General features: G+C 54.4%; 1 protein-coding gene across 5 annotated transcripts; it reads left to right on the top strand.

The window, feature by feature from the left end:
• The first annotated feature begins 303 nt into the window (after nucleotides 1–303).
• On the top strand, nucleotides 304–14717 carry PLEKHB1 (pleckstrin homology domain containing B1). Of its 5 annotated transcripts, none has more exons than XM_028515980.2 (8): nucleotides 304–404; nucleotides 2825–2900; nucleotides 4067–4219; nucleotides 4805–4907; nucleotides 5997–6036; nucleotides 8884–8988; nucleotides 12797–12896; nucleotides 13391–14717. In XM_028515980.2, the coding sequence occupies exons 1-8, from the start codon at nucleotides 387–389 to the stop codon at nucleotides 13525–13527; spliced, it is 732 nt and encodes a 243-aa protein (XP_028371781.1). In that variant the 5' UTR covers nucleotides 304–386; the 3' UTR covers nucleotides 13528–14717. The 5 variants fall into 5 exon arrangements, with proteins under 5 accessions (XP_028371781.1, XP_028371779.1, XP_028371780.1 ...); XM_036028828.1 differs by lacking the exon at nucleotides 304–404 and adding an exon at nucleotides 1467–1599; XM_036028829.1 differs by lacking the exon at nucleotides 304–404 and adding an exon at nucleotides 1669–1783.
• The last annotated feature ends 333 nt before the right edge of the window (nucleotides 14718–15050 follow it).

Raw genomic sequence — 15050 nt, 5'->3', positions numbered from 1 at the left:
CGGCACTGTCCTGACGTCGGAGGACAAAACTTAGCCCTGCCCACCTCCTCCTCCCACCCTCCTCCCACCGAGGGGGGGAGGGCTGATTGCCCCCCCTCCCCCCCAGCTCCCCGTCCTGGGAATTTTAGCGATGCTAGACCAAGGCCGCCTCGGAATCACGGATGACTTCTTCGTTATCCAGCGAACTGAAGGTGTGAAGCCGAGGTCAGTCGCGGAGGTGGGGAAAGGGACTGAAGAGAGGTGACTGTCTCTGCCCCTTTCCCTCACCTCCCCCTTCGGGCTCCTACTTGGTAGCACCTTCCTGATCCCCTTATCTCTAAGGCGCTCAGGGAAATGCCCCCTTGCAGGAGGCTCCTGGGAAATGCAGCCCTGGAGGCCCAGGAACCATGAGCCCCGCAGCCCCGGTAAGGAAGGGGTCTCCAGGGAAGGAGGAAGGGCCTAGGGCCGGGTGGGTGCCCTTCAAGCAGGGGGCTGGACCAGGAGCCTTTCAGGCCCTGACAGGCCCTGTTCTCTGAATAACGTCCTGGTTTTGCTTGTAGGTGGGGGTTTGTGGCTGAGCTATTCAAAGAAATGACCCTGGAAGGGCAGACTGAGGTAGATAGAGAAACAGCCTTCTTTCTCCAGTTGCCTTCCCCTCAAAGAAGCACCCTTCCAACCCACAAATCTGACCACCTGACTCCTCATCTGGAAGCTCCAACCCCAAGCTGCATTCACTAGGTCATAACATCCAAGCTCTTGAGCCCATCATCCAATGCTTTCGTGTTATATCCTTGCAACCCTGCAGCCTGCGCTCCGAGCCCCCCCACCCCACCTTGCCGCCTCCTGCACTCTGCTTTCCAAACACACTGAAATTCTGGACACTCTTTTGAAGTTTCTTATCAGTGTGCACACAAGTCTCTTAGCTTTCCTACTTATCCTTCAAGACCCTTTTTGGCTTCCCCTGGGTAGCCTTCCTGAACCTCCTGGGCAAAGTCAGGCTCTTCTTTCCCGTTGTAAAATCGCACCCTGTGCCCCAATTGTGTGTTCACGCTGTCTCTCCAACCAGACTGGAAGCTGTGGAAGGAAGAGGGAGGCCTTGTGGAGGCTATTTGTGCCCTCCACTGTCGCCCAGAGTAGGCCAGGTACAAACTGAGTATTCAGAAAACGTGGTAAAACTAAGAGCCTGGCTTCTCCTTGCAACTACATTTTTCTAGAAAATTAATCCAAAATTCTTAGAAAAAAAAGTACTTCATGATAAATTAGTGAACACATGTCTTAACAGCAAAGTAAAATTGCAGGTGCGGCCTCTCACCTGTGTTCCGGATCAGGACAGGTCTACCACCCAGGGGCGGTGGCGTTCTGCCAGATTCTAGAGCGGCAGACTACAAGTCCCAGAGGGCCTTGTGACAGCGCATCTCTCCCCGCCCCGCCCCCTCCCGAGGGGTGAGGCGGGGCAGGAGGGCGGGGCCCAGGAGCTGCGTGTCTCAGGCTCAGTCCAGGGAGTGAAATGCCCCAGGCGCTCTGATGTGCACAAAGCGCAGGCGTAGCGGGTTGGGTGGCAGCAGCATCAAGTAGCGGCCGTTTTTGGCAGCAGCAGCATCCTGCAACAGGTGTAGACAGGTGGGTGCATCAAGGGGAGGTTGGAGAGGGAGTTTGCACCTGGCCTTCTAGTCTTACCTGTGTCAGGGCTTGGTCATGGGAGGGAGCGGCAGGAGAAGTGGGGACAAGGCCGGGCCTTTCAGCCCAGGTGTGCCAGCCCTTGCTACGCAGCAGGTGGGGGAGGGGCAGAGGCACCTACTTCCAGGTAAGTCGCCTTCAGGAACAGAGTGCTCCTAGATTCCAATCCAAGCTCCATCACATACATGGTCTGTATCCCTCAGTTTGTGCATCTGCAAAATAGTAAATATCCTACCGATCTAACAAGAGTTACAGTGGGGACATGGTAAGGTAGTGTAGTACGCGCAGTGGTTCCCCAACTTTGCCGTACCTTGAATCAGCTGGGGATCTTTAAAAACTATCGATGCTTCGTTCCCACCCCCAGACATTCTGATTTACTTTTTAATAGAGTACGACCTGGGTATCGGGAGTTTTAAAAGCTCCTGCTGGTATAATGGGTAGAAGCTAGGACTGCTGGGTGTGAACCCTGGCTCCAACGCTTACGAATTAGGTGGATCTGCCCCAGCGACTGACCTTCTCCACGCGCAGCTTCCTGGGAGTAGTAGCAGGATTGTTGTGAAGCTTCCAGGAGCTAACAGATGAGAGCATGAGAAGTGTACCAGGCATCGTGCTCAGTCAGTGGTGGCTGCTGTTGAACCATTATTTTATGCATTTTAATTAATTTATTTTTGTGCATTTTATAAACAGCTCAGGAGGGTTCAAATGTGAAGGGGGCTTTTCTGATCATGAAAGTCCTGCATTTATTACTGAAATTCTAATATTCTGTGCTGTCAGCATTTCGGAACTCCAGGGTTTCTAACATTTTATGAGTTCTCCGCTCCAGCCCCCACCTGCCTCACGGACACACTTCTGCAGATCTAGAAAGAGAGGTCGGGAATAAGGGCCGGGGCCGGGCTTATGTGACTGAGATGGGAATGGAGGCTCCTGACCCCACCCCCACCGCAGCACAGGGGTGGCCCTGCTGACCCCGCAGGACAGCGCTGCCATTATCTGCCTGGAGCAGAGAATGGGGAGGAGGTGGCAGGCCTGCCTTGTTTGTTTGCTTACACTCCCTTAAGCTCTCCGCGGCGGCTCCCCTGGGGAGGACGGGACGGACTGGGGGCTTTTCTCCCCGGAGCTGCCCTGGAATTGCCCACGAGGCCCCTGTGTCCTGTGGCTCCTCTGACAGGTCCCGCCTGACTCCGTCCTGGAAACTCCTTTTGAAGAAATGGCCCTGGTGAGGGGCGGCTGGCTGTGGAGACAGAGTGAGTGGCGTGGCGGTGGGCCAAGCCCGTGTCTGACCTGCACCCTGTCCAGGGGAGGAGGGAGGGAAGTGGCTTGTGGGGCCTGCTGCAGCGACTCTTTCTCCACAGAGACTAGGCCCTTTTTGTCTTCCCCTCTTTTGTCCACGCCTCTCTCGGTGCCTGGGATGTCCTTCCTATTCCTGACTGCTCAGTGAACTTCTACTTTTCTTTAAGACCCAGCTCAGATGTCCCCTCTGTGAGGAGCCTCCTCCAACTTTTCCTCTGACCCTCACCCCAGCGCCTGCTGGAACACCCACCTGGGTTGCAGGCTTGCTTCTCTGATCCCCATGCCTCATTCACACCCCTGTTATACCATTGCTCTCCCTCCAGCTGCCTTTATCTGTGGGTCTCACCCCCTGCCCCCATGCAGGTGCCAGACTGTGAGCTCTTCAAGGGCAGACCCTGGGTTTGGTCCTCTGTGGGTCCACACCACCCCAGCCCAGGGCTGGCCACATAGCAAGGCTCAGAACAAAATGAAAAATTCCTCTGTGCTTTGGAAAAATTCTTAAGGCTCTAAGAAGCTCTCTTGTGTCTCTGCCCTTTCTGTCAAGATTTCTAGTCGCAAAATATCTGAAGCTACAGCTTGGCCTCCAGACCCCCACTCTGACCAGAGCCATGATCTTACCCAGAGGTCTCCTGGGCCAAGAGCTCCCCCCACCCCCACCATGACCTATGCTCAGTTCATTCAGTCCAGCAAACACGGAGCCAGGTCCAGCTGGGGACCCCCATCTGGCGGAAGAGGCAGACACTCCATAAATGTCACAGTCACACAAGTCAGAGATAAGAGCTAAGATGGGAGCTCTTACCCTAAGAGGTCAGGGTAGGGAGATGTCTTTGTCCTTGAAGAGACCCGGGGCTTGGTATTGGAAGCCCTCGGGGAGGAATCGGGTCATTCATTTACCATTCGCAACATTTATGGAGCCCCTACTATGTGTTAGGCCCAATGGGAGGCAATGGGTGAGCAAGACAGAAAGAGGACCTGCTGTCATCTCAGGGCACAGACAAGGAGGGGTGGGGGGGATGGACAGGGGGGAAGGGGATTCTGGGAGCCCACCCAGGGCTCCCGCCCCTCCCCATCCAGCAGGCTCTCCCATCAGTCTGCCTGGTGGGTGTGGAATGTCTCACAGGCTCTTTCCTTCGTCGCTGGAAACGAAACTGGTTTGCCCTGTGGATGGATGGAACCCTGGGCTACTACCATGACGAGACTGCACAGGATGAGGAGGACCGTGTGCTTGTCCGCTTCAATGTTCGCAATATAAAGATCGGCCAAGAGTGCCACGGTGAGATGCCCCTTCCTCTCTGCACTGTGACTGGGCCTGCCCCCCCGCCCCCAGCACATGTCTGTCCCAGAGTACCTGCCCTGGAATGCTCTTTGCAACTTTCAGACGGCTTCTACAGACATTGCTTCTAGGCCTCTATCAGTTCCAGTTCATGGGTATGAAGTAAGAAATTAGATCCCTATTGAGTTCCTACCCTGTGCTGGGCCCCGGCCTTACACTGGGCTCACAGAGGTAAGTCCCAGTTCCTGCCGTCTAGGTGCCCTCTGGGTAAAAATGAAGGGAAATAAACGAGGCTCAGAGAAGTTGAGTGACTGGCCCAGAGTCACACTGCAGATCTTCTCAGCCAGACTCAGGCCACAGTTACAATAGGATTACCGAGAACTAGACATACCCAGCTCGAGAAGCAGGCAATGTGGAAGGGTTGGAATGCTCTAGAACAGGATCTCAAAGAAAGTGTGTGGGATCAGAGGAGGTCGGCAATGGCCAATAAACAGAACCCAGAGAAGTCAGTTCCCGTTCTTATTCCTGGTTTACTGGGGGGCCCTGGGCCTGCACCCCATGGAAACCCTGTGTGTCTGCCTTTAGATGTGCAGCCCCCAGAGGGCCGGAGCCGAGATGGCCTGCTGACTGTGAGTTTTCGGGAGGGCTCCCGCCTGCACCTGTGTGCGGACACCCAGGATGACGCCATGTGAGTCACTCCCAGGAGTGGATGGGATGGTATCTTGGGGAATGTGATCAGAAGCCTCCTCCTCATTGGGTCTTCTGGTTCCCTGGGGTTAGGAAGGGGCCAGAGAGACTGGTCAGGTTGGTAGAGGCTGAAAGAGTGGAGTTGATGTCTCCGGGTGGTCGGTAAGGTGCGCAGTTAACCCCTTGCATGGTCTGCGTTGAGCCCAGGACTGCCGGGAGGAGTGTGCACACGGCCTCATGCGTGGCCCTTGGTCAGTCAGTCAGTCAGTCAGTCAGGTATTTAGCAGCCTCTGAGGTGGGCCCCCACGTAGGGGTGATTACAAAGGAACAGAGAGCCCTGTGGCATCCTCAAAGGACCCTCTTCTGAGAAGATGTCCTGGTGGGGAGCTGAGCTGAGTGAGGGGTAGACCCTGACTTGCCTCAGGGAGGCAGCCCACCCTGTCACAGGGGTGCTCAGATCCACAGTGGGGGACCGGGAGTGTCTTCCTCAGGGGCCAGCTGCTCACTCACATTCTTTCCCTTCCTACCCTCTGGCAGGGAGGGTCAGCTGGCCTTTGCGTTGTAGAGAGGGATTGAGATGGGGTGTGTGGGAGTGGGGGAAAGCTGAGCTCTGGGTAGACAAAGCACAGAGCCGCCTTGTCCACCCCAGACAGGTGCCATGGCAACCAACAAAAGTCCAATTGTCCTGTGTCTGCTGGGCCTTTCCAGGGCTCTGGGGTCAGAGTGTTGGGGAACTGTTTGTAGGTTTTGCATGGGGTGCTGGGTGGGGGGCACTGCAGCTAGAGAACCAGCCCAGGCCTGTCCAAATCTGAAGCCCAAAGAGACTCCCCAGGCCCAGCTGCCTATTGTCTAGATGGGGAAACCGGACCTCCCTGGAGGGTAAAAACTATGAACTAAATGAATTACGTGGTTCCAGGTCAACTGAGGGCTCCATCCATGTGACTGGGCCAAGGGAGGGGGTCATCTTTGTATACTCGAAAGACCTCCCCCCTTTGCAAGAGCCTGGGGTTGGAGCCTGGGGTTAAATCTAAACTGTAGGGGCCCATCTTCCAAACTGCCCCCTCACGGTCTGGTGGGGTTTGCTTTGCAGAGCATGGAAGACGGCGCTCCTGGAGGCGAATTCCACCCCGGTGAGCCCCCGCCCCCTCCCTTTCTCCTTCCCACCCCTACCTGCCATGGAATCATGGGTGACTCAGACTCGGTCTCCACCTGCCTGGAGTTCTCAATTTCCACATAAGTGAATGAATAGACTTGTGCAGACTCAGACGCCCTGAGTCCCAAATAGAAAAGGACAGAAGACAGCCCACTGGTGCTTGGAGGAGGAAGAGAGAGGCCTCCAGGAAGGGGGTGGCATGTGAGCTGGGGGGAAAGGAACTCTTTTATTGAGCAACTTTTATGTGCCAGGTGTGGTCCAGGTGCAATTCTAGCTGTTCCTCACGATAGTCCTGTGAGGTTGGGATTATTGTTCCCTCTCTGCAGATGATAAGACTGAGATTCATTCATGCACACACAAATATTCGCTGACTTTCTACTACATGCAAGGCTTGTGCCAAGGGCCAGGGATCAGAGCTGAGCTAAGGAGATGTGGGCCCTGCCCTCCTGGACTCAGTCTGGTGGGAAGCCAGACGTGAAGCAACTAATTACACAGTTTTTATTCCATTGCAATGGTGGTAACTGCTCTGACAGACACTTGCAGTGTGTATCCACTGGGTGACCACCTTGATGGTCCAATTCAGGCGGGAGTTCAGACAAGGCTTAAAATGAGGCCTGAAGGATAAACAAATAGACTGGGTAAAAGGGGAGGGGTGGGGTGAATGGAACAGCTTTTAGGCAGAGGCAACTGCATGTGCAAAGGCCCTAAGAGGGGTTAAGACTTTGGCAAATTGAACAAAGGGAAGGCTGGGGGCCGGGGCTGGAGCTCTGGGAGGGAGAGGGCCATGGGGAGGGAGGGCTGGCAGGGCCGGCATGACGGGCTCCATGAAGGATGCTGGTTTCTCTTAAGAGCACCAGGAGGTCACTGAAAGTTTTTAAGCAGAGGGATGACATGAACACATGAACAGATTTGCATTTTTAAAATTTTTAATTGTTTTTAGAAAGACAGAATGGAACAGGGAGCAGGGAGAGAGAGAGAATCGATTTGCTGTTCCACCCATCCATGCATTTATTGGTTGATTTCTGTATGTGACTTGACCTGGGATCAAACCACAACCTTGGCATGTTGGGATGATGTTCTAACCAACTGAGCTACCCGGCCAGGGCTCAGATTTGTATTTTTAAAAAGAGAGTCTGGCTGGTAGGTGAGAATGGGTTACATAGGGTGAAAGTGGATGCTGGGACAGCGTCCAGGTGACTGGCTGGAGGTCCGGACCAAGGCCTCGCTGGCTGAAGCAAGCTGACAAAGATAAGACATGTTTAGGAGGTAGAGCCAACAGAGCTCAGTGACTGATGGAGGTATGGGTTTGAGGAGCTGCCTGAAGCCCCAGCTCTAGGGTGGCCGAACTTGGCCTTGACCCCATCTACCTGTCTCCAGATTCCATGCTCACCTCCTTCTGTCTCTGGCACAGTGCAGCCCTCCTCATCTAGAGAGAAAGTCCGCTGGGAAGGAGCAGGAAAAACGGGATGCTTTTAGAAGCCCCCTCAGGCATCCACCTGAGGGCCAGGCACGGTGACGAGCACCTATCATTGGTGATGTCACATGATCTTCCAACAACCCTGGCAGCGGTTGGCGTTTTCAGTCCCGTTTTACAGATAGAGAACCTAAAGGTCGGAGGGGAGGTGATTTACCCAAAGTCTCATAGTGTTTAGTCAGTGAAAAAGCCTGCGTCAGAATCCAGGTCAGTGTGAGGCTTCGAGGGGAACTGCACGAGCAGAGGCGGGGAGGTGACACGTGTACGTGCACGCACACAGGTATGTGTCAGGGCCAGGAGCCTGGCCTGGCTGGAGGGTAATGCGTGGGAGGAAGGAGGCGGGAAAGATGACCTCTGAGGAGGTCAGAGAGGGCCGGAACTTCACCCAAGGGTTTTGGGGAACAGTACAGGTCATTAAGCAGGAAAGGCTGTGGCCAGACTTTGGGGAGCAGACTCAGGCTTCTGGGTGGAGCCTAGATTAGAGGAAGAGAAGAGTGAGGAGGCTGGGGCAGTGGTCAGCAGGACGGAAGGACCCCGGCTGGGCTAAACTGGCTCTGAGCTCCAAGTCCCCCTCGTGCAGGGCCAGTCAGACCGGCCCAGGAGAGGCGGAATCAAAGGCGGTGAGGGCTGACCGTTCTGCACTCTGTGACTCTATGAAGCTGCCTGTCCCTCCTCTCCCTGTCCGCCTTCCTGCCTCTCTGCTCTCACACCTCTCCACTCTGACCCTCGACTCTACCTCCCGCTGCTCTGCACACACCTGCCTGCGGTCCCCGGGCTTGTTCCAGCAGGGTGAGTTTGTGCCTCTGTGCACCGGTGCCTGCCTGCCTCTGAGTGTTCGTGTCCTAGTGGTCAAGCCCGTGGGCTTTTCTCTGACGTGTACCTATGTAGGGGCAACCTGCGCTTTGTGTCTTCACATCCTACAGGTTTATGCCCTACTCTGAGTGGAGGCTCCAGAAGGAGCCTCTGACCCCAGCGATTCTAGGGAATACAGGGCTGGGGCTCAGCCAGGGACAAGGCTAGGGGTTCAGTGAAGGGGACAGGTGGCTGGGAGGGCAGATCAGAGCTGTTCTGTCCTCCCTGGAGACTGGGAGCCTCAGCAGCCTGAAACAGGTGAAAGTGGGCTAATTCTGGAGAGAAGCTACTGGTCCTTCTCTGAGTAACCGGCAAAATCACCACCCCTTCTGAGCCCCATTACCATGGGATGAGGAGGAAGGAGACACCCCCAGCCCTAGCCCCAGCCCAGCTGGCTCTGATAGGGCCTATTAAGAGCTCTGAGTCCCTCTAGATGTAGAGGGCCACTGACACCTGCCCCCCTCCCTCCCCCTTCTTGGGTTTCTATGGCTTGAGCAGGCCCCAGCTGGAGCCACCGTCCCTCCCAGAAGCCGACGGGTTTGCCCCAAGGTCAGGTGTGTGACCCGCTCGTGGAGCCCCTGTAATTTTGAAAGGCGAATCTGGGTAAGTGCTGACTTAGCCCTCCCGGCCTCTATCCTGGCTGCCAGGATGTGCCTCCAAAACTGGGCCTAGACACATCCCTTCCCTGCTCACAAACACTCCATAGCTCCCCATCACCCATGGGACACCAGCCCCAACCCTGCCCTCCAGATCTGACCCGGGCCAGTCTTTTGGGCCACAGGCCCCTCATGCCCTGGGCTCTAGCTGCTTTGCTGTACCCTCTGTCCCAGCTGCTCTAGACCTGTTCCCTCTTCCCAGCCTTTACACATGCTGTTCTCTCAGCTGCGAAAACCCTGTTTCCATATTCACCTGACACACCGCCTTGGGGAGGACTTCCCAGACCTCCGGCAGGGTCAGGCCCTCCCACTGCACTAATCCTTGGTACTGTCTGCATTCTGCTGGTTTCAAACCTGTTTATTTCTGTCTCTGTTCTCCTGGGAGACCCATGGCTTCCCCCAAGGCAAGGACCAGGTCTGATCGGCTCTGCCCCTGTGCAGTGCTAGGCCTGCAGAAGGTCAATGACAATTTAGTGATAGGGACAGTCTAGCTCAACCCTCCTTATTCCTGGTGCGTGAGGGTCAGGCATGAGGAGGCCTCAGGCAATGTTCACTGAATAAGCAAACAAGTGCATGAATAAAGGGAGGAAGGAGGAAATGGAAAACTTCTGTTATGGCATCACTATTGCTTATTAAAATGTACTCCCTGTTTCCCTGCCTCCCCCTCAGTGTTTCTGGAAGGCAAGATGGTTTCTGGATTTGGGGATGAATCCTCTCTCTGTCCGCAGCGCTCAGCCTTAGAGAACCTGTGGTCTTATGGTCAACTGTGCGCGCCTTTGTAGCACAGGGGTGCTCGGTGTGGTCGTGCATTAGAATTGCTTAAGGACTTTAAAAAAATGCAAATGTTCAGATCCTACCTCTGGATGCTCTAATGTCATAGGTTTGGCTTTGGAAATCTGTGGTTTAGAAAATTTCTCCTGGTGATTCTGATGTTCAAGAACCACTGAGCCCAGAAGTACTAGGACCACCCAGGTGCTCTGACACGGCTCTGCTGGATCCTCCCTGTGCCTCGGGCATGGGCTGTACCTCCTTACATATGAGAAAACCAAAGCTCTGAGAGGCTGTAACTTGACCAGGTCACTTAATTCATCGTCAGCAGGTCTGGGACTTCCAGCCCAGCATTATAAGGCATCCCCCATGCACAAACTATGATTCAAGTTTGTTTACAGTGGGGATTCCTAAAGACAGGATTTAAAAGGCAATGAACCTTTAAAATGTTTTAAGGACAGAACAACTTTTCAGAGGGAAGGGATCTATTTGTGTGTGACCTCCTGAGTCACATGACCCTGTCCCCACTCACAGAAGGGCTGGGCTGGCGGAGAGGGAGAGGACTAGGTATCAAGTCTTCGGTTCTTTTCCTGAGGACTCTGGGGGATCCCCTGCCCTGTTGCCAGGTGACCCACATGACTTTACCTCTGAGCCTCCCAGATCTGCAGGGCAGGCGCAGGCACCCCGCAGGGACATGAGGTGGTGTTTTCCATTCTCTTCAGGGCCTGACGGGGCCACTGGCTCCCGATGCAGCTGCAGGGGTGTATGCTCTGGACCTCAGCATCCCTACGGGGAAAAGTGGGTGTCTGTGCTTAGATCTCTCTAGCACCTCCTGGGCATAGAGCTCAGGTCCTGGCCACCCCCACCAGAAATCCCTATTGTCCCACGCTTGTGGAAGGAGTACAGTGAGGGAAGTCTCCTGAGACTGAGTTTTGTTTGTCTGAACATCCTGCATGGCTCTGGGACTGGTCACTGCTCCTAACTTGAAACTGGACTTAGAGTTGGGTGACCTTAGTTCCAGTCTGGCCCTGTATTTGATTCACTTGAGATGAATTCAATATGCTAGGCACCTGCCACGTCCCAACGAGGCCTGGTTAGACCCAGGTCCTGCCCTGGGTGGCAGCGAGGATGGGGGCATCTCCACGTCTGCTGAGAGAGGGACACTCCCACAGGGACACAGGCAGTGACACTGCAGGGGGGCTGGTGCTTTGCTGTGGTGGGGAAAGCCTAAGGGCAGTGGGTGCCCAAATGGGACCCCAGCAGAACCTGAGGGTCAGGGAGAGTCATACTTGAGTTGACTCTGAAAGACGAGTTAGGTAGTTGGATAAGAAAAGGTGGAAAAGGCGCCCCCATCAAGGGGAAAAGACGTGGAGATCTGCAATCATGGGTGTGGAGTCTGAGGACTCCCTTCGCAGCCAGACTTCTTGAAAGAGAGGTCATGACATGTTGGGTCCATCCCTCAGCCCTCAACCATTCCTCAGCCCCCTGGAGTCGGCCCCCTTTCCCCATCACTCCTCCGAGAAGTGCTTTTCCAAGGTCACCCACAATTTCCAAGTTGCTAAAACCAATGGCTGTTTCTCTTGGCGCTGGCCAAGGGGGAGGACAGAAGAGCATATTTAGAAGATAAAGTCATGAGATCTGGTGGCTCTGATGTGGAAGATGAGTGTGTGAGGACAAGGGTGCCAACATGGCTTGGTATGAGTGAATGGTGGTGGCATTTAGAGAACAGGATTTACAGAAGAGCAGGTTTGAGGGGATGGCAGGATGGTGAAATCCCTTTAAGACCCCTGGACTTCAAAGGGGAATCAGACCATTCAAGAATAGAGCTGTTGGAAAGAATATAGGGTGGAAGGGGGCTAAGAAGGAGCCCAGAGAGAAGGGGACACTGGCCCTCTCTAGGTCTGCTCCCCTGCAGGTAAAATAAGGGGCTTGGATCTTCCCTTATTTCAGCATATATTTATTGCTGTCATTCCCTAGACCCTGCCAGTGACACAAATGAATCAGAGTCATTGCCTCCAGGTGGCTCTCATTTGGGGTGCAGGCAGGAAAGGAGAGGAGTGTCAGGCACAAGTGTAGCCCCCAGAGGACTTAGGAAGGACTCTTCCTAGGCCTGGAAGGGTTTCCTGGAGTAGGTGGACTTTGAGGTAATCTTTGAGGGGTTAGTAAAAATCTAATGGGGAGGGAAGGGGGCAGCGAGCACATTCCTTCCTCCAGAGAGAACACTGACGGTTCTCTGCGCCTCCCTCTCCAGCTCCCAGGTAACGTGGAGACCCTAATGCCTGTGGTGAGGAAAGGAGCAGTTAGCAATGCGAACACCTCCCTCAGGACCTGGGACGTGGTGGATGCTCGATAACACTTAGTTACTTCCTTTCTCTCCCGGGTCAACCCCCTTCCCTCCTACTTCCTTGGCCTGGGGCTGGGCCAGGTCCCCCTCCCCGTGCCTAGAAGAGTACAGAACTCCATCGGGTTTCTCCAAATGAAGCCACTGGAGAGCTGCTAGCGAACATTAGACTAAGAAAAAAGTTGGAAGCCGTGGACTTTTTTTTTTAAATTTAAACATCTTATTATTTCTACTGGAGTAAACATTTTGAAGTTGTGAAACCTATTTATCATAATTTCAAACCCTGCTTGAGAATCAAAATAGTCTTCGTAACTTATAGTGTTTTTTGTTATGTACACACCCTCCCTGGCCATGTTGCTATTCACCTTGGAGAATTTTTGGTTAGGGGAGGGCTAGGTAGGAGGCCAGGACAGGACAATGGCAGCACTGAGAGCTGTTTACAGCTGCTGAGCTTTAGACGAGGAGGACCGTGGACCTCGTCGGTTGGCAGGGCTTTTCTTCAGGAGATTGCTGGTGCCTGGGGACCCATTAGAAACTTGGGGAGGCATCTCCGTGGGGCCAGAAGGGCATGAGCTGAATGTAGTGGGTAGGGGACCAAACCCGGGCCAGGGAGTTTCCAGGCAGCTAACCCGGCAGGGCTCTCCAGGTGCGTGTCTACAGCCCGTACCAGGACTACTATGAGGTGGTGTCCCCCAATGCGCACGAGGCCACTTATGTTCGCAGCTACTACGGACCACCCTATGCAGGTAAGTTTCCCAGAGCCAGGCCCCACCCACCCCTGGTCCTTAGGTCCCCAAAAGGCTCCACCGTTTTAGTGACTTCGGATTTTCCCAGGCAAGATCCTTCACCAGGCCCTCCCCTTTCCAAGACAGTTAAAGCTCTAGGACCAGAGCCCCTTCCCATTCCTGAGCTGGTAGTGACCCCTGGTGGCTAATGCGGGAACAGGTGCCGCTTCCCACTCAAGTGTTGTCTGGAGGTTCTTAGAGATCCCTGGATCTGCCCGCCTTCCTACCGTAGCTCCTGGTCCCAGAACAGCTGTCCGTAGCAGATCCAAGTCCTGGAAGCCTTGGGGACAGGCGCATTTCCTTCCCGCGTTAAGACCTCAGTCTGCGATTGGGGAACAGGACAGTGGGCTCAGCACCTTACCTTGGGTTGGGCTGGAGTCTAGCAGGAGGAGAGGAGCGAAGATTGCTCTGCTCCTTCCTTTGAATTCCTCGGCTCTCACCGCCTCTCTCCGCAGGCCCCGGCGTGACGCACGTGGTAGTGCGGGAGGACCCCTGCTACAGCGCGGGCGCCCCTATAGCCATGGGCATGCTTGCGGGGGCCGCCACCGGCGCAGCACTCGGCTCGCTCATGTGGTCGCCCTGTTGGTTCTGAGCCCGGAGACTCAGCGCGTGGACCCTGCGCATAAAACTACCGACCTCTTCTCCACCGTGACCGCGCCCTCCACCCCAAGCCCTGCCCAACTTTTGCCTCTTCTGTTAGCCATTCAGAGCTTGGCTCATACCCTCCCACTTCCCACCCTCGCCCTCAACATCGGAAGAAATTATCATCCCAAGCACAAATGTTTACTCAAAATTCTTGTATCTACTGCCAGACCCCAGAAATCCATATATACACATATGGATATGTTTGCCCCAAACACACCAGGACACAGAACAACTCATGTAGCTTCAAGTTCCCTAGGAGCTGGAGACATGAAAGTCAGGTTCTTCCCTCACGTGGCTCCAGGTTTGGGAAAAACAGGAGTAAAGATTTGACAAGGCAGTTATCAGTCCTTTGGCAGCACGAGGGGAAAGAGAGGAAGGTAAGCTAGAAGTAGCAAGAGTGCAGAGCCCTCCGTAACCACCATGGCATATCAAATTAGAGAGGCACTTAATTGGGCTGGGGTGGGAGCAGGGGTCAGATCGTTCTGCCCCTCCAGGTTGAGAAACTTGGCTGGGTAGAGGCAGATATGAGCTTTTGGGGAGTGAGGTTTTATAATGAATATATTGCCTGTTTTGTTAACAAGACACATACCCAAACCCACACTACATTTAGCCCATCCTTCCCACTACCAGTTTACTGGGCCCTCTGTTCCTTCAGTGCTCAGAAACCACCTGTTTCCCATGTCAGGGTGCCTGGGGCAGCAACTGAGCTGAACCAAGGGTTCCCTTGCTTTGGCAGGGGAGGGGGCAGGAGAGATCTGTTTGGGACCTCCACTACAGGACAGTGACTCCATCGGGAAATGTGTTTCTGCTCCCCAGAAGCTTGGCCCTATGCCCGTAACTGAGCCTGTCACCATCTTAGGTGTTGTATCTCTTCATTCAGGGGCAGATGGCAGTGTTCGGTTCTGGGGTCTGACCCACCTTTGTCTCAGCCCAGAAGGCCCCCCATGTGCCTCCCTGCAGGTGTCCCAGGAGTCTTCCCATTTGGTCCCCTTTCAGTCTCCCCTAGCCTGTCCCAATTACCACAGAAATGCTAATATCCCTGCCCTGTGGCTAGAGTAGCCTGCTAAAGTACCCCTGTATATTATAGGGGCTCCAGTGGCCCTGCTGCAGAGACTAATAAAGGTGTGGTTGGCTCTAGCCCTGCCTCTGGCTGTTTGTTCTCTGGGCCCTCTCTCCCTAGGCTATTGCTGTGACTCAGCTCCTACTAGTGTCTTTTGATATAGCGAGAAGAGTGTGGATTCTGGTGCTGTTGCCAGATAGAAATGGTGACAGTATGTTAGCTGAGCATTTTGGTGCAAATCACTTAACTTTTCTGCATCTTGCTTCCCCCCACCCATAAGGTAGCAGGTTGAAGCTGGCCATTGCTGAGGGCTCGCAAGAGAGGCTATTAGGGTCTCTGTTACTTGAGCTAATGGGTGAGCCTGCCATCTGAGAGTTTTGTGATGCTGGGGTCTTTCCCAGTATGTTCCC

This window comes from Phyllostomus discolor, chromosome 6, assembly GCF_004126475.2.
Source record: "Phyllostomus discolor isolate MPI-MPIP mPhyDis1 chromosome 6, mPhyDis1.pri.v3, whole genome shotgun sequence".
Taxonomy (NCBI): domain Eukaryota; kingdom Metazoa; phylum Chordata; class Mammalia; order Chiroptera; family Phyllostomidae; genus Phyllostomus; species Phyllostomus discolor.
Note: the sequence above shows the minus strand (reverse complement) of the source record. Positions and strands in the feature narration are given on the sequence as shown.